At 43.1% G+C, this 18,607-nt stretch overlaps 1 protein-coding gene across 1 annotated transcript in view; it reads right to left on the bottom strand.

Annotated features, from left to right (window-relative positions):
* Nucleotides 1-4,426: 4,426 nt before the first annotated feature.
* Nucleotides 4,427-18,607, bottom strand: part of BTRC (beta-transducin repeat containing E3 ubiquitin protein ligase) — an 89,045-nt gene continuing 74,864 nt past the window's right edge. Inside the window, exons 7-14 of the mRNA XM_009894243.1 lie at nt 18,155-18,292; nt 17,571-17,689; nt 14,966-15,215; nt 14,156-14,274; nt 9,953-10,063; nt 9,273-9,351; nt 5,684-5,877; nt 4,427-4,657 (exon numbers count right to left, since the gene is read on the bottom strand). Of these exons, the coding sequence (XP_009892545.1) occupies nt 5,716-5,877; nt 9,273-9,351; nt 9,953-10,063; nt 14,156-14,274; nt 14,966-15,215; nt 17,571-17,689; nt 18,155-18,292 (978 nt within the window). The 3' untranslated portion in view covers nt 4,427-4,657; nt 5,684-5,715. The remainder of the gene's footprint in view (nt 4,658-5,683; nt 5,878-9,272; nt 9,352-9,952; nt 10,064-14,155; nt 14,275-14,965; nt 15,216-17,570; nt 17,690-18,154; nt 18,293-18,607) is intronic.

Below are 18,607 nucleotides of genomic sequence, written 5' to 3' on the forward strand. Positions count from 1 at the left end.
CTCCTATAATTAGGAGCAAGCCTGCAGTAGGAACGCTGTCTGCTCCTTCTTGTCCACTTCTCTAGCTAGGAAGAGCTGCTAGCATTTGTGATTTATCAAACAAGTATTCCCTCCCAAGCGAATTTAGCCACAAAAGGCAGATCTAAAATGGTGCTAAAGGAAGCTAACGAAGTTAGGCAAAGAGCCCAACCTGAAGATGCGCTTCCATCAGAGCCGGGATGCCAAAAAACTCAGAACCAAGCCTGCAGCTCTGCTCAGACTGAGAAAGGAACATGTGGCAGGGGCAGGAAACACATACCTGGGAGTGGAGAAATGCACATGATACTCTCCAGCTTTTTCAGTGTTCAAAAAAAAAAAATTAAGGAAAGAAAAAAGGATCCTTTGGAGCAGGAGCAGGTGGCGGGTAGGTAGAGCATGGTGGTCCAAGTCAGCTTCCAGTTTAGAAACAAGTGTAAAGCATTTCAACGTTTCCGATGACCATAGACTTCTCAACTTGTCACCTGAATCCTTCCATTCCAACAGCGGATGTGTCTGTCCCTGAACAGTAACGGGGAGCAGAGAGGGCTGCTCCAGAGGAGACAGCTGCAAAAGTTTTCTTGCTGCAAATTCCTTCATGCTTCTATTTGCATATTTTAAAGCAAGCTGTATTCCTCTGAGGATGAGAAATATTGCAGAAAAACTGTGCCCTATTGCAAAGGAGTCACAAGCAGGAGATGGTGCGGCCGTAACGGATTGTCCTGCTCTGAACGTCCCACACCTCCACTACTTTCCATCCCATAGTCCAAGGGGGAAGGCTAGTGTGAGCTTCCTACTTGTGGGAGAAGTGCCGATCTCTACGCAGCAGAGGTATTTCATTTCATTTCAAAGCGATGTGCAACACTTAAAGCCCACAGACACTTCCAGCCCTTTTTAATCTCCTTTCAGCAGGCATGTTCTAGTTATTTTCATTATAAACTCTGCAATTACTCCAACCTGGCTGAGGGATTTATCCATCCAGTTCATGCTGAAACGTCTCTCTCACATGCACTCTTGCACACACACACGCACACATATCCTTAAGGGGGGGGAAGTTTGAAAAAGCCACTTTCTTCTGACATTGGGAGATCTACTTACCAGATGGCTCCTCCCTGGGTGCACAATAAACACCACCAAATGTCAGGCTGTGGCAGTTTCAAGTTCAAGTTAGATCAGTTAACTTCAGTTTCCTTCTTAGCTATCAGAAAATCTGTACAACCTGGGGGGTGGGTTAAGGAACCCTCACCTTTCAGCGGTTCTGTATGAAGTACCCAGACACAGTCCCTTCTTGAGGGTAAGACACCGTTCTTACTGTGTGCCAAAAATGGATTTCAGCTGTTGCTCGATAACTGTACCTTAAACAGCTCTATACAGCAGAGTTCAAAATATGGTACCACTTGAAGACCCAGCAGTGCTTAGAAGTTACACAATAGCAGCATGGAGCAGCAGGGCTATGACAACCAAGGATAATCTGCAATGGTGTTGTCTCCACGTCTGGCCAGCCAGTCCTCCCGTTCTCCCAAATTCTCCCAACTAGCAAAATAAAATGCATCCTTGCAGGTATGGCCCACAAAGATGCCATTAATATATTAGGAAGTTCTGCAGCCTTCAGAGGCTGGAGTAACAAATCACTGTTTTCTACAACAACCTAAATATAAAAGACAGAGGATGACCAAACTGAGGAAAATAACAATTAAATCTGCAGCCAAGGTCATACAAACACCTGCTGATATGCAACCATGCTGCAGACTTTGTAATAACTGAACTTAGAGGAACAGTGCTAAAATAACATTAAGAATAAGACTCAGAACTTCAACTCAGCAAAGTTTGGGATGTAAACTTTGATTCTCTCTGCTCCCTTGCCGCTTTGGCTTTGGGACTGCAGTATGCCTGATATGCAGAGCTGTCTGAAATCCAAAACAGCCTTCCCAGACTTAAAAGTAGTGCCAAAATTAGTCACGGGTGAACTTACCATTGTGACTCAGAACTTTTATGACTCTGCAGAGGTAAGTCACACTGTCAGTGTTACCTGAACACAGCTGAGTTGTTAACCTGTTTGACTCTTACAGTAATAGTTCAAACAGAAAACAGGAGTGTCACCACATGCCCCGAGACGCTCTTTAAAACTGACATAGTCTCTAGGCTTATTGAAAATACAGGGAGCTGAGTGCTCAACACTGCTGCCCACGTGCTTCAGGAACTGCACTAGGTACTCCCCAAACACCAGCTTTGCCTTCCTTTGTAACTCCATCGCCTTCCTGTCCATCTTAGCTGTCACCAAAACGATTTAAGCCCTCTGGACTGCTCTCTGGGGACTCCTGCCCCAGCTCCTTGCAAAATTTCATTGGTGGAAAAAGCGCATCCCAAGCAATTAGAAACAATGCAACTGCTTCCCCAGCAAAGTGAAGTTGATGAGAATAGCTTAAAAAAAAAAATTCCCATCTGCCAAGTTCCAAGTTTAGAGGGTTTTAACAAAGCCTGTTTAAAATCCCTCCAGCCGGGAGACGAAGGGCCCTGATTTCCTACTGTGGGATTGGAGCAACTCCTCACTAAGGCAGCGGGAGTTATTCGAAACCTACAGTGGAAGATCTGGGCCCAAACCTGGAATGGCCAGGGACTGCTTTACACAGTCTTTCCTGATCAAATGCAGGCCTGCTGCAATTCCAGCTCTGTAAAAACAGCTGTTTTCCCCCAGACCTCTCTGTCTAGTTCAGAGACATGCAGAACTGTTTCTCATGTCCCTCCTTTTCAGGGCTATTTTTATCTTCTAAACAATGGCAATTTGCAAAAGCCTCAGCTAGGAAGCAAAGATCCAGCTCAGCTATCAGCAAAGGGACTAATCAGCCTGTGTCCCTAAACCGCAATGCGGCATGCACGTAGGTTAGAGAAGCGCACCAAAGGCTCTCCCTCCGAAGGCTTTCTAGCCCGGCCAGCCCCAGAAACGCGGCAGGACTGACCTGGTGCCACTGCTAACTGTACTGACTGTACTCATGGCCATACCCGTTTTACCCATCTGCCATCACCAGGGGACTGCGCCCCATTGGTGCTCACGGCAGCAAAATCTTATTGTCATGGCCAGAACGCTTGTGTAGTGTCTCCACTCTAGAGTGGCTCGATCTTGAGAGCTCCACAAGGATTTCAGCAGCTCCCTCTTCCAGCACCCAGCTACAGCCTCTCTGAGGGGAGGAGGAATGGAAAGAAAGGAGCAATGTCCAGCTTTCCTCCTCACCCCAGCCTCAAACATCCTCCAATTTACAGAATGATTCGTAAGCCATCAGCAACACACTGTCTTCAGGGAGAACAGCAGGAGGAAGATGGTACAGACAGTCCCTTTGCTAGTGAAATACTGCCCTGGGCCAACGATTCACCTGGGGTGGGGGTGGAGGGGATCTCAGCCCCAGTCCATCATGCTTGGGACTTTGGCAGAAGAGAGTTTAACTTTTCATTGACTAGCGTTCCCCAGCCAAGCAGATGTTAAGGGAGACTACAATACACATCCAGCTTCCAAAGGGTTAGCAGAGCAGGCAGGAGAGGAAAGAGATGGATTTGGCTCATAATAGTCAAATTTCAAGGGTCCTCTCTCCAGAAAAAATAGGTCTGCAGTCAGAACAGCCAAAAGCCGCAGGGAAGTCGGGGTGGGGGGGGCAGGCTGGTCTGGCTGTTGTAAGTGTTTCTGTTGCTCTTCAGAGCTGAATGCTTTTTCAAAGGCCTAGCAATGGATATTGATTTCAGTCTGAGATTAGCAGCCTCCTTCCCACTGACCCTCCCACCCACCCTGAAGTGACTCTCAGCAGGGTGCACTGTGGCTATAAGTCTTCTGCTTAACAGCAAAGCAACACATTCTGGCAACGTCTTAAATATATTCATAGGACATCTGTGACTGGGTTTGGAGGGGAACCAAACAGGGTAAAGGGAAGAGGAGTGAACAGGAAGAGGGGTAGAAGGGAGGCAAGGGATGGGAAGGTTTAAAAATGTTAACTGTTCATGAAAGATAAAAGTAATCTTCTGATATAGCAGCACTTCAGCAGTCAGCCGCGCTGAGTAGACCCTGTCTGAGATCAACCGCATGCCAACTTTGTTCCAGAAACAAGTCTGAGAGCCTCTCTCTTCAGCAAGTATTGGTTACGTGGATAGTTCTTTTGTCCTGGCATTGGCAGATAATTTAAATACTGCAGCTTAAATGAGTCCTGGAAACAAAAAAGAGCCTTCCCACTGACCCTCCCACCCACCCTGAAGTGACTCTCAGCAGGGTGCACTGTGGCTATAAGTCTTCTGCTTAACAGCAAAGCAACACATTCTGGCAACGTCTTAAATATATTCATAGGACATCTGTGACTGGGTTTGGAGGGGAACCAAACAGGGTAAAGGGAAGAGGAGTGAACAGGAAGAGGGGTAGAAGGGAGGCAAGGGATGGGAAGGTTTAAAAATGTTAACTGTTCATGAAAGATAAAAGTAATCTTCTGATATAGCAGCACTTCAGCAGTCAGCCGCGCTGAGTAGACCCTGTCTGAGATCAACCGCATGCCAACTTTGTTCCAGAAACAAGTCTGAGAGCCTCTCTCTTCAGCAAGTATTGGTTACGTGGATAGTTCTTTTGTCCTGGCATTGGCAGATAATTTAAATACTGCAGCTTAAATGAGTCCTGGAAACAAAAAAGAGAACAAACCAAACAAACCCCATTCGTACTAAACCTTTTAGTGATTTAGAAGAACATCTGATTGATCAGAGCGTTTGAGAAAATTAAGATGGCTGATCTGACAGCTCTGGAGCATCACTGTATATTTACCAGTCAAACAGGATACAGGATGTCCCCCACAATGGAGCATTTCCATGGGAAAATGTCACTGTGGACAGCCCCCTGCAGAAGCCTGTCAGCTCTTCTGCCATTTTTCTCAAGCTACTAACAGTAACAGTGCATGTACCCACCAAAGTGGGCAACCATGCTATCCCACTCCACTCATATACATCAAATCCACTCTACAACTGATCCAAATATATGAAACATTATGTCTTCCCCACACTGTGCTGGCCAAGACAAAAGGGTAATGTGATGAGCAAACCAGCCAGGCTCTGACATGAACAATTTAACACCCATGCTGTGCTAGAGAGAACGAGGGCTAGGCTCTATCTGTAAATGATTTTGCACATTGATGCATCTCGATTTAATTTGCCTGGGCTTGTGCCTCAGTGTCTCCTCCCCTAACCACACTGTTCTCTTGAACCAGCTTGCTGCAGAGTGAGAAGAATGGTCACTACTTCAGAGAGAGGGAATAAAGCTGATGCTTCTTGGCAAAACCCTCCTGCCTGGTGACAACTGCCCAGGGTCAGGCCATCTGCATCCCCTTGTTAGGCAGCAGCTGCTCTACTCGCTCTGCAGAAACCCTCTTCCTTCTGGATAGCAGTGATAGCTGATTTAATTATTGATGATGATGGACAGAGGAGGAGTTCTTCAGGACAACTCACAGGCGCCACATGCCACAAATGCTAAAATAAAGTCCCTGTTCTAAGATATCAAAACCATTCCTGTCCTTTTACAGGACACTGCAATTACTGTCCAACCAAGATGAGAAACATCGATAGACCCAGCTAGTTATTCAAGCAGCATGGTCGCACTACATCCAGCGCCACCTTTGAGCCTCTTCTTAATTTTTTAATTTTTTTTTTTTACCTGTGCAAGTGTGAGGTACAGTGTAGTGTTATTTATCTTGAGATGTAGGTGTATGTTCTGGACGGGGAACGAGTGGATTCTGCTTGGGCAGCTGGGTCATTCAGAAAATCCCAGATGAGGATGGTGTCATCATGTGAGCTGCTGACAATCTGGAACTCGTCAAACTGAAGTCGAAAGACTCTTCCAGAATGCTCCTAAATGCAAGTGGGAGACACAGCATGTTACTTCACAAACTTGCTGGTGCCTGGGATGGAGTGGGGAAGACAAACTTGGGCTTGGATTCTAGTGTTACATTCTCAGTAAACCCCACATGACACACTGTGCATCACCATCACATAGAGTAAATTAAGCGCTCTTTCAGTGAAAACGGTTTGCTGTATCTGAGTACTTGGCTCGCAGGAAGTTTATATTACAGTTATCCCATTACTCCTTAATCCCAGTATTGGACACGCACTGCGCAGAACAAACCAAGCTCCCTCCACCACACAATTGAGTCTGCCAAGGCTGACAGGAGCACTGTCTTCCTTATTCCATGGTGAAACTCCTTCCTGAAATCACAGCAGTTCCAGATGCAGTAGGTTACAGGAGAGAGATGAGAACTTTGCATTCAAGACTTGGCACCATTGCCACTGCTGAAGAGGAAAGAGCTTAATACCGGAGGACACTAAGGAGCCTGTTGTAAAGTCCAGTGACACAGTAATAATTCCTCCTAAGCAGTTCTAAAAATATGAACTAGAAAGGGCATTCTTTATAGGCAGTTTGCATTCTGCTCTGAGGCTGAGTGGAAATGGCATGACAATTTGGCAACAATTCAGACTGTAATTAACAGGCGGCAGTGGCAAGATCCTGGATATCACAGAGCAAATCCACTACGCATTCCCTTTTGTGTTGCCTATTTTTTCGCGGTGCTTACACTGCTGCAAGAGTGAGCAGTGGCCTCTGCGGTCAGAAGGGAACAGAAACCGTGGAAGTAGAGTGAGCACTATCTCATCTATTAATGCATATTTCTCTTTAGTGCTCACATGTCGTAAGGGGCCTAGGGACAGGAAAAAAAACATACTTTAAAATACTTTAGTACTGAAAATACAGGTTTTTCAAATATTTAGAGAAAAGAGAATTGTTAGCTACTAAATGGGAAGCCTCTGTGTCTTATGGCTCAGGACTACAAAAATACAGCTCTGTTTGCAAAGCACAACAGCTGCTTTAAAGCGAAACTGTGCATTTTTTAATGAAAATTAACTAAAAATACACACACACAAAAGTCACATTCTATTTTTAAGAGAAATTTTTAAAAAGGTCCAGTAATTGGAACCTTTCTGATCTTCTAAGCATAACTCAAATTTGTCTTAAAAACACTTTATGGGTTTCTATCTTCCCACCTATTCCAAAGAGAAATGTTTTTCCAGAGTGTGTATTGTAGCAGCGAAATAAGTGAAGTTCTTGCTAAAAAATATCACTATGGCACTCAGATTCCCTGAGGGACTGCTCACAGAGATGCCAAAACAGAGAGAGAGAAAGAGGTACTTCCAAAGCCTGTTTCCAAAACTCCCTTTTTTCTTCCAGTCACTGTAGGCTAAGTGATGTTGCCCTAGAAGTTCCACACAGCACCTACCCTTTGCTGTTGCAGTGGCAATAAGTGGACTGCACACCCTAAGTTGTGGCCACAAGGACCTGAACCTCATAAGGAAAGCTGAACTGTGTGCTTATTCTATGCCTGGAAAGCTTCTGTCAAATTCACGTGGCTACTGTTCCAGCTAACGGAAGACAAAACTGGAAGGGACCTGGCATGCAGCGAGCATTTGTTATCTGTGCACTTTCCTCCTACTGTTTGAAAATTGAACACGAGCAGCGGGAGACTCACGATGTTCATTGTGCAGCCAGGTTTAATTTTGGAGGCCGAGGGAAGAGAAAAAAATACCCAAATCACGGGTAAGTGGGTATAAGGACGCCCTGTTGTCATAAACATGAAAAGTCCTAAAAGCACCACAACAGCTTCCTCTGCTCCCCCTCTTCTGGCCCCCTCCATCGCTACCAAACAGGGATTTATGAGTATCCATGTGTTGAGATTCCTACAGTGTTTCCATCCCACCGCTTCTGATTTATAATATAATTAGCTGGGGCACTTTGGCTGTCCACTGCTGGAAAATGCAGAGGAAATCACACCAGTTAAATTAAGTCTACAGGTTACTAGGCACACATTTGTCTCAGGTTGGAGCAGGAACACTGCTAATACCAAGCTGAAGTCTTAGACTCTCAGGATACGTGCTCATGAGCACAGAGTTGTTCCACAGTTTGCAACTGGGTGGCTGATGACAAAGGTTTTTTCTGGATTTCAGCCATGAAACTATTTGCAGTTCTATTTGGCTAACAAGAAGGTTTTTTCAACATAGTACCTGCAGGCATCCAAGGCTCTCACAGACTCTTACTCTGCAGCTTATGGTCCAAATACATGATTGGAAAAGAGTTAGCATGGCTTAATGATCTACTGCCTGTCAGCTGAGTCACAGTAACCCTCACAGCCTGCTCCAAATGTGAAGTAAAATACTTTAGCGAAATCTACAGCCACAGTAGCAATTCAGGTGGCGGATGAGTGTGCAGAAGGTCAGCTAGCACAGCTCAGCTGGTGAGAGGTAACCACACTTTCAGAGAATCAGACAGCCTCCGTACGATCTTGGTTTAGAGCACAGACTACAGTCACATGCCACAGCAGGGAAAGGTCTAACATATACCAACTCCAACACTGCCCAAACATTTCTTAGCTAATAAATACATAAATTTAGTACTTCTCTTTCAATGAGAATTTGGTACTAGACTGAAATCTTCCTTTATCCCCATGGCAAGTGCCGTCAGAGCAGCAACAGCATAGGGTTTTTGGGGTGAATGTGACGGAGGAATGCTTCCAGGAACCATCCCATGGCCTTGGCTGTACTGCCATTTTTCTCGCAACTTTCTCATATTATTATAAGACAAGTGCAGAGCCACTGTTAAGCATGACTGTGAATGTTGTTAACACTCACACAATGACATTTTAGCCACACTATCATCAGAGCTGCACTAAACACTAATGGACGGAATGAAGGTAGTAGTTGCTATTTAAGGATGAGGCAATTTCACTGTCTGTTCCAGTCCTTACCTGCTTTCTCCTTTAACACCAAAAAGCCAGTTAAAAGCAACCCCAAGGGTGTTTCTGTTCTTGTTCCTCAAATTTGGAATGTACTACTTTTCTTCAAGAAATTTGATGACAAGACACCTTACTACTATACCATCAGGCACACACAGGTTAAGGTAAACTCACTGGCACATGGATTCCAAGAAGGACAAGTCTCAAAAAAGGATTTAGTTATTAACTTCAAATCACAGAACAAACCCATTAAAAAGTAAGTGAAAACTCCACAGGTTCTAACTTTTAATGCTTCATAGCTTGCAACATTAAGAAAAAAAGTTGGACACCCAAAAAAGCCAGACCCCTAGAAATGATTTCTAGATCCTGCAGACTGGGGCTAAGCTGACTTGAGTTTTCATAGCTCAAGATAGCCCTGATCAAGCACACTTTTCTGCCCCCTCCGCCACCCCTACCAAAAGCTCTTACCACAAGGGTTCGCAAGCAGAGGGTCCCTGCTGGGGCACGAGGGTCCAAAGCAGCCACAAGATCCCATACTTTAATTTTCCTAGTAGTGAAAACATAGACAAACACCATGGCTCAGTTAAAGAGAAAAGAGCAAGTGCTCACAGAAAAAAAATTAACTGTTAGTATAGCTTAGCTAATACACCACTTCAAGGAAAATTACTGCAATCCTTCTGCTCTTGAGACCTCGTTCTTGCATTTCCCCTTTGTAAAGCTTATAGAGCTTAATGGGAAAAAAAAAAGCTGTCAACAAAGTAAAACATATAAAAAGCAGGTGGTAATAACTAACAGAAACATGTGGGAGTGCAGACACCTAGTCTGTAATGGCAAATGGTCCAGAAGACATAACCACAGATGGAAAAGATTGTTCTTACTAGTGGTTCAGCTAGAAGAGGTTTCAGGTTGAGTTGATCAGATATTCTTACAAGCAACTGGACCACACACATCAAACCACACTGATTTACTTCAAAAGAAGAAAAAAAGGTATGCTTTGTAGCACGGTCCTCATTTACTGGTCATGAAAAGGTCCTCTTGGTATGACAGACAAGGAGTCTAATATTTATAAGGAAGATACAGCAAAGCGGGATGTGGGACACTGGGACAGACAGGAAGATGCAAAGTATTGACTGCACTGACAGCCTCACCCATCATATGCCCCACTGACTATCCTCTTGTTATCAAAGCGTATGCATCTCACCAACTCTTCATGGCCTTCCAGTACTCGTAAACATGCCCCACACTCGATATCCCACAGCCTGGAAGAGAATACAAAGCAGCACTAAGAATTTTTGAATATCTGATCATTGCAACGAAACACTTGGTCTTTGCTTGTAGTTAATAGAAACTTGGAAATACAGACCATGACGAAACAATAAAGAAGAAACAAACTACATTCATCATTCCTTTTCCTGCTGTTTAAGTGGATGCATGATTTTCAACACGACCCTCTTATATTACAGTATCACAAGGGAAATGAGTCAGAGATACAAAAAATTTAAGACCAGTTGTGTCTAGCACCTACTGCTCTAGTAACACAGACCTACTGCTCATCTTCACAGTGAGCCTCATAACTTTATTTTACTGAAGTTGATTTTTCATAAAAGTATCCTGCCTTGATGTTAAGACGTTAAGAGAGGGAGACTCATCAACCCCCTTGGCAGCTTGTTCCAAGGGTATCATCACCTTCACAGGGTATGCACCCCTTTCTGTACCCCTACATGCCTATTTCTGATTTGGAGACTATCATCAGGCAAATTAAGCCATCAGTACAGTGGTAAAAGGTGTAAGAATCAACAAGCCCTTTTTATTTGTCATTTCTCCCATTGAAGGCACCTTATGCATAAGCTAAAATGGGCACTCTTACATTTATTATTTTGTAATGCATTTCTTTCTTGCTCTCAAATAATTGCTGTGGCTCTCTGCTAACTGTTTCTAATAATCCAATGTTTTAAAAAAGTTCTGGCACCAAAATCCGTACACAGTATCCCAGTAAAAGACCCAGCAATGTGTTATGCTCAGCTGTAAATACCCCACAGTTTTGGGCTTTGTGAAAGATTTTTAGCATGGGGAATAAATTGAAATACAGTAATTTTTACACATACACACTACCTTAAAAATACTTAAGAAACACTTGAAACAGTTATGAAGTAAGACTATTTGCTTTCCATACATTTGTCAGCTCTTTGATATGACTCCCGATTACCATAGCTAAAGAAAGATTATTTGCCTGCAAGAACTGACATTCTTTGACATCTTCCACCTCTGGCTGAGACAAGCTCTGCTCATGTAGGAATTGTTTAACAGCAGTATCTGCTGTGGCTCTGACATGCAACTGAAAGAAAGCAGTCACAAATGTTCTTAAATGCTTATTCAATTAGCGTTCAGAGTGACATGAACTTCCCAGTAGTGAGAAATATAGGTGGTCTGGACAACAGAGGAACGAATGGAACTCTTTTGAGACTGTGGAACTGGGAAAGGATTTGTCTATGCATGCGTTTGAGGCCAATGAGGAGCATGAGGTGATTCTTAGATCCATGAAGCTGATCTTTGAGGAAACTGTGAAGATCCCAATAGTTTTCACATGAGTACAAGAACACCAGTCAAGGTCAGAGCAAGCAACTCCATGGCAAAGGTCAGCCAAAGGCACTCTGGCTGGTCAGAGAGCATTAAGTCTCTCAAGGACTGTAAACAGGATAGACAATGCCAGAAATGAACTGGTGCAGAAAGGTTTGAAGAGCAATCTTGTGCCAGGAACTTTCATGCCATGTGTTTCCATTCCTTGCCATCAATCCTGAGATTGCCAGCAGCTCTGGGAGGCTGCATCACACTAATTCAGGCCTGTATTTTCAGGTCCCAGTTTGAGGTTTTACCTGAATCTGAATGGGATTACAAGAGACGATCAGGTCCCGTGCCATGCGGGGAATGGCCCTTCATGTACAAAAGGGATAACTGCTATGTAAGAGTAGAATCTCCTAGCAGAATTGGTGCCAAGGGTACCTCCCAGATTTGATAACCTCCTCAAATTTCTACTTCTTTAAATAGTCAACAGACCAAATAGTAAGAGAACTACTCTGAAGGCTGGAGAACTAACTAAAAAAAATCACTACAGAGTGTATGCAGTCAAAACCACTCCCACTCTGCCTTCCTATAGCTTTGGGAGAAATTCTGGAAGTAGAGGGAGGTCTGCAATTATCTCAGCTTTTAATTCACTTGAAGTCCTGACAAAGCTGGAAGATGTACAGAAGGCAGGTAAGCCTGAATCCACATCTCCTAGAGAGAATGCTGTTGTCTAAACAGTCCAGTATCAGACCCCCATGAGTGCACACACTGGAAGTTGAATACATACCTGCTGATCAACCATGCATTTAAAAATTAACCCAAGATGATGTTATGAATACATACCTGCTGATCAACCACGCATTTAAAAATTAACCCAAGATGATGTAGTCTGATCTTATTTTCTTGCTCTGAATTCTCTTTTTTTTTCCTCCTTTTTTCTATACCATGCTTGCGTGTAGCAATTAAGAACTTTGGTCCCAGAGACTAAGATACTGAAGTGACTGGATTAAACTTGATGGACCTTGTTTCTACCAGGTGGAAATCGTCACAATGATAGTGATGCCTATGTATCTGCTATGTATACACTCCTCAAATTTCTGGCCTAAAACAAAACCAAAATCATTTTTATACATGGATTCTCCCTACAGAAGAAAGATATTGATTTCTCAGCTACTTCACACGTCCTTATGTTTGCAGTTGCAAAACTAGAAATCACAGTCATCTTTTGGAAAAAAGCTTCCCTGCAACTGAGGAATGACGAACTTCAAATTCTGTATCAGGAGGCAGCCTCTACTAAAAGCCAACACACAACATCTGGCATTTTACAGTGGATTAAAATCAAACATACAAAACACCAAGCCACCCACAAAGATGACTTAGTAACCTGCCCCTTCTTAATCACCCTTCCACTGACTTGTGCCCTCTGCTAATGGCTGGGAGAAAACAATGTGACCAGGTAAGTCTTGTGCCTTGCCCACACAGTTGCCAAACTTGACTTCCATTAAGATTCACTGCCAAGATTCCTGAAATTCTAGCACAATTTATCTGTCAACTAGGGATTTTGTCCCATGTAAGCATAAAAGTAACTGTATTCCTCTTTAGCGTCATCACTATCTTTACATTTATTTTGATTAGCATTGCAAGTCATATTTTAGATCTAACTGCTGTCATATTTAACTATTTCTTACCCTAATTCTGAGACCAAGTTTCATAGTACAGTTGCAAAGGGATTTTTTTTTTTCTATTTGAAGTGCAGGAGTTCTCACCATGTGTAAGTGGTGCTACCCTTACACAAAACTGTGCATTACTCTAACACTTTGTCGCCTGATCAACAGACAGAAGTTCCAGCTCTCTTGGTCACGCTCTCAGACAGCCCTATACTAAAATCTGGCACAATGACCTGGTGATGTCAACCAAAGGACCACCATTTTCCTACAGAATGCAAAGCAGGGAGAGGCAGCGTGTTGCAAGTAAAGTTCAGAGGCAAACAGTAGCATGAATCATTCTCACTGAGGAGAAATTATTACTGACATGCAAAGTGAATGGTTTCTGCTTACACTGTCCAACTTTCAAGTTTGATCAGAAGGCAGACGATTATTTAAAGAAATGACAAAGACAAAAGGGAGATTACTCTTACTCCTGTTTGCATGACAGAGCCGTTTCACTACATCATGTACACTACTACTCAAGCTTGCTCCATACAGCCGAGATTAGTGGGACATTCCTCTGCCAGCAGCTGCAGGATGTAGGGAGAAATCCTGGCTCCTGATACCAGAAGGAGTTAAATCTCAGATTGCAACCAGGGCAGCTGGAGAAGTGCAAAAGGCAGCAAACTGAACTTCATGCTCTAAACCAGCTGTTCCAAACTTAACCAGGTGCCAAGTACCACAAGAAGAGTTTGGCGAGAGCCCAGGAGGATTTCTGCAGAGGATTAAATGCCTCTTACTGCAAATCTGACCCCTTTAACTAGACACATAGCCCAATTAAAATATCACAAGAGGACATCACAGAAAGTGGTACTTGCCAGCTCTTTCATACACCAGAATTGTCACGGCAATGCAACTTGTTGATTAGTATGGGACTCTTGAGATACAGAGGATGAAAGACAACACAGTAAAACAAGCTTCTAATATCTCTTTCCAGTAGTTCCCAATGTTCTATACCAAAGAAAGCATATTTCAAAGACGACAAGGGTACAGAGCACTTCAGTTGCCTAACCTCTGCACATCCCAGGGAATCAGAGACAATGTGCTTGCACAGAACTCTGCAACGAGGAGTGTGTCTCTCACCTGATAGTATTATCTGAAGAGCCGCTCACTACTAGCCTGTCTCTGTACTGCAGACATGCAATGCCTCGTTTGTGGCCATTTAAGGTGCGCACAAATTCGCAGGTACTAGTGTTCCATACCTGTGACAGGAAGGGGGAGGGAACCACACAGAGACAAAATTATTAAGAAGAGACTAATAAAAGCTGGTATCTGTATGATATGTAGGTGCATCCAGAACGCTCTTAATTGAAGATGCTATCATTAAGACTAGGAAAATTACTCCTCTTGTAATGACTTGTGACTATAGTCTGCAACTGTTAGCAGCTTGGGTCACTGTACACAGAAGATTTTCGCTACACCATATGAGCATTAGCTTCCAAAATCAGGCTTTAGCACTCTTGGGCTATGATTTAGTCTACACAGGATCTCAGTTTTCCTCAGTTTTAATGCTGCAGGTTGGGATCATAGCAGCAACACTTAAGTGACTCCTACCCACTCACCTTCACTTTTGCCCCCATGCCACCCTCTGACAACTGTTTGAATGACTGATGCTGAAACAGATCATGGAAGTGGTCAAGTCGAAAAAGAACACAGAAAAAAAGTCCTTTTTCAACTGCATCTGTACCTGGATCTGATTTGCCATACAGCTCTGTAAAGAAGTTGTGCAAACTCAACAGAGGAGGGACAAGTGGAAAGGAGCAGCAGGAAGAACGCTGCTTCTAAAGGAAGATCTGTGTGATAGTGGCCAAGGACCATCTTCCCTGTCTGGTCACTGTTCTTGGTTATTAAATACCCCAGTGCTGCAAATAAAAAGCATCTGAAACACCTCACCTTTATAGTTCTGTCACCTGATGCTGATACAATGTACTTGTCATCAAAGTCCACTACATTGACAGCAGCTCGGTGCCCTACTAGCACCCTCCTCAGGGTGATGTCTGTTGGTGAAGCCATGTCCCACACAGCAATGGATCGGTCTTTGGAACACGTCACCATCATGCCGTTATTGAAGCGGAGGTGCAGTACTGCTTCACAGTGGTGAATCAGTGTATTCAGCATCTCGCCTGCATTCACGTCCCACACCCTAAAGTTTCAAATTTCAAACCAGAGAGAAGAGAGTTAAAAAACTGTGCAGTGGATTTCCCGCAGAGCAAGAGAGGGATGGGGAGAGGTAATTGACTCTCTAGCAATATTAGAAAAGCAAATGCCACCAGTTATATCTACATCTATTAAACAGTTCATTAAAAGACGTATTATATAAACCTGTTGATTAAGCATACACTGAGACAGTCCAGCAGCCAAAACCTCTGCAATGCCATTAACACCATAAAAATAACGCAACCAGGAAAAAAGCGGTCTTTAATTAAGGAAATTTAGTGCTGAGGAAAGGTATGAGATTGATGGCCTTAAAGACTGATTGTTTCCTGGTTGTGTCAGCCTACCACACACTCCATTTCCAGTCAATGAGTACTTAATCATGACCTGTGGAGAAGCAAGTTCAGTGACAGATTTAATTTTTGACCTCTCTCACAGGACTATCAACGCAAAGCAGAAGACAAGATAATACTTTTCAAACAAATATAAGTAATTGACACAAGTTGCACCACGAATTGCATTTACCCTGCAGTGCATCTGGTACACAGCTACATTCCAGGAACGTGCTGAATACCGAAATTAAGAGCATTTACATCAACTTAATGTTAGTGGAAACACCTGTTTCAGCTGAAAGATAATTTAAGAGGGAAGTTAGACAAAGGCTTCATACAGAACTTCTAGGACTTCAAATGAAGATTTTAAGCCTTAAAAATGTTTCTTTTGGGCTATTCTGTTGGCAAACTTCTTTTTCCCTCCATAAAGAGATTTCTTTTGGCACTATCACACCTGTATCGCAGATACAGTACGTGAGATCAGAAAATGGCTGTATCATCAGGCACATCAGACATTGCAGAAGTTAAAACTTTCCTCTGTCAATAAGGTGAAGAGTAAGAAAAGGCAAGATGTGAGAAAGACTTCTAACGTCTTATTTTCTAACTTATGGAAACTGAAGTTCATCAACTTACGGACTATAAATGAAAAAGAAAACTACATTCCAATTACGAAATGCAAAGGAGAAAAACAAAGACCTGAGCCATTAACATACGCACAGTTTGCAGACAGAGTTGCCAAACCAAACAGGAGCTGGAGACCTACTGACTTCTTTGGACAAGTGCATCCCTGAGATCTCAGAAGCATTAAGAGCCCATCTGTACTGTCTATTGGATGAAGCCCCTCTTCCTGAGGAGACCCAAGGATAAAAGTGATGCATCCTATGTGCCTCTGGGGTCTGCGCAAACATTTATAGATACAGTGGGAAACAAAGTATTTCTGGGCAAGTAGCCAGTCTGCAATTTGGCCTGCCTGGCCTGATATGGAAGATGATAGTGCTTGTTACAGAAATCAGCCGCTCTTTTGCGATCTGTTTCGCACAGTGCAGTTCCCACACCTTCTCCAGGCAGGCAGTGTTGCTGAAATTCTGGATTCCTACTAACGATAGGACCCCAAAATCTAGCAGCACCACAAGACTGTATGCATCACATCAGGAACTAAATATAACCGTTATTAGCTTAACAGTTGTAGTTTACATGCAAGCACAGTAATAACCGTGAGGAGCTTGCAGCCATAGGAACACATGCTAATAGCTTCAGAAAAGACCACTGACACAGCTTTTTGTTGTCTGTAACTCCACTGCATGGGCATTGTTTGTACTCTGACAAGAAAAGAATATATAACAACATGGAGAAGACAGACGTGCTTCTTCACATCCAAGTTCATACTGTGATTCACTAACTCATATGTGCCTGTATTTAGATTGCAGGTCTTAGACTCTCTGGGATCCTGTCATATGTCTAGTGGACTTCACATCTGCAGAACATGCACTGCAAGTGCTGACTTGAGGTGTCCAGCCTTTTGCTGGAGACTGGAAGAAAAGCAAGGTTAGAAAGCCTGAATGAAAAGAAACATCATGCTGAAATTTAATTAAAAGTCACAGGAGATCTAGTCATACATCTTTTGTTAAAATTAAGTGACATTGGATCACTAAACCTTTAAACTTGCTTTGAAAACTTCAACTTTTAAAAAGTTATTCTCAGAGAGAATTTAAAACATTATCAGGGAGTATCAAAACATGCAAAACCTTGGTGAAATGCCAGGTGGCCTTCCTAAGTCATCTTGACCTCGACTGTCCTTTGCTTAGGTTCTCATTTCTCCTTGACAGCCATTTGCATGGACATCTGATAAACAAGGACAGTACACCCCTGAACAAATATGCTGAACTACTTCACGGAACTGACTGACACTGATTGAACTGATTGAACACATATTTAAGACAAGATAATTTCAGCAGCTTGCCAGGCTAAAATCTTAAGAGGCAGACAGAAAGCTCCAAATCCCAAGCACACACCTGACTGTCGAGTCCGAAGATCCAGTAATGATCACCCGTTCATCGTATTGGAGGCACAGGACAGAACCCGTGTGTCCAGTGAGAATTCGCTTGCATTCCAACGTATTCTTATCCCAGATCTAAGATAGCAAACATTCAAAACTAGACAGCTCAGTAAGGTTTTCATCTTTCAGCACTTACTGGTTTGACTGGCCTCTTTTTTACTACAACACATCATCCATAGTGCAGTTACAACATCTTTAGTGGCACCTGTACTCTTCTACAGGCTCTTTGGTGCAACACATTAACATCTTTGTTATTACTGGCTTTACTACAAACACTGGTTTTACTCTACTCACCAGCGTACAGGGCACAGCCCATAACTACTGACGGACAAAAACCTCTGCTAGCAAAGTCTGTTTATAAGAAAATAGGGTCTCTCTTCCCAGATAAAAGAGGCATACATGCTGTGCAGGTGTGAGGTGGGGGAAGGAGAAGGCTAGGTTACTAACAAGAGATTCAGTAGGTGTCACTGAAATTAGGACACTATTATTTATGGCATAGACACTGCATGCCATTAGGATGCCATTTTGGAGCATTCTCACCTTAATAGTATTGTCTCGTAGGCCACTTACTATCTTCTGATCATCATACTGTAAACAATAAACCCCTTTGCTTGTCTCACTTCGGCAGTGGATCCTCTGTAAACTGTGCCTTCCACACCGCCAGTTCGACTCTATTGTCTTGAGGACAGACAGGAGACAAAAGAGAAGTAAAAATAAATCACGGAACTATCTCCCCCTTTTATGCTTGTTTGAGAAGACAGCAGATACTTTTCTTCACATTTTTTCCTGCAATCAGGCCCAAACAATGACATACCAGCTTTCTAGAAGTAACACACGTAATAAAACTAATTAAATGGACAAAAGCCTGGAAAACATATTGTGGCTAAACTCACCTGTGTTATCTGGAATGGTGAGGAAGAAGTGACCTAAAAGCTTTTTTCTGTCTCCAACCTTTAAACCCCTGTGACTCAACAACTAAACAACTGAAGAGAA

The sequence above is a fragment of the Charadrius vociferus genome, unplaced genomic scaffold, assembly GCF_000708025.1.
Source record: "Charadrius vociferus isolate BGI_N301 unplaced genomic scaffold, ASM70802v2 scaffold711, whole genome shotgun sequence".
NCBI lineage: Eukaryota > Metazoa > Chordata > Aves > Charadriiformes > Charadriidae > Charadrius > Charadrius vociferus.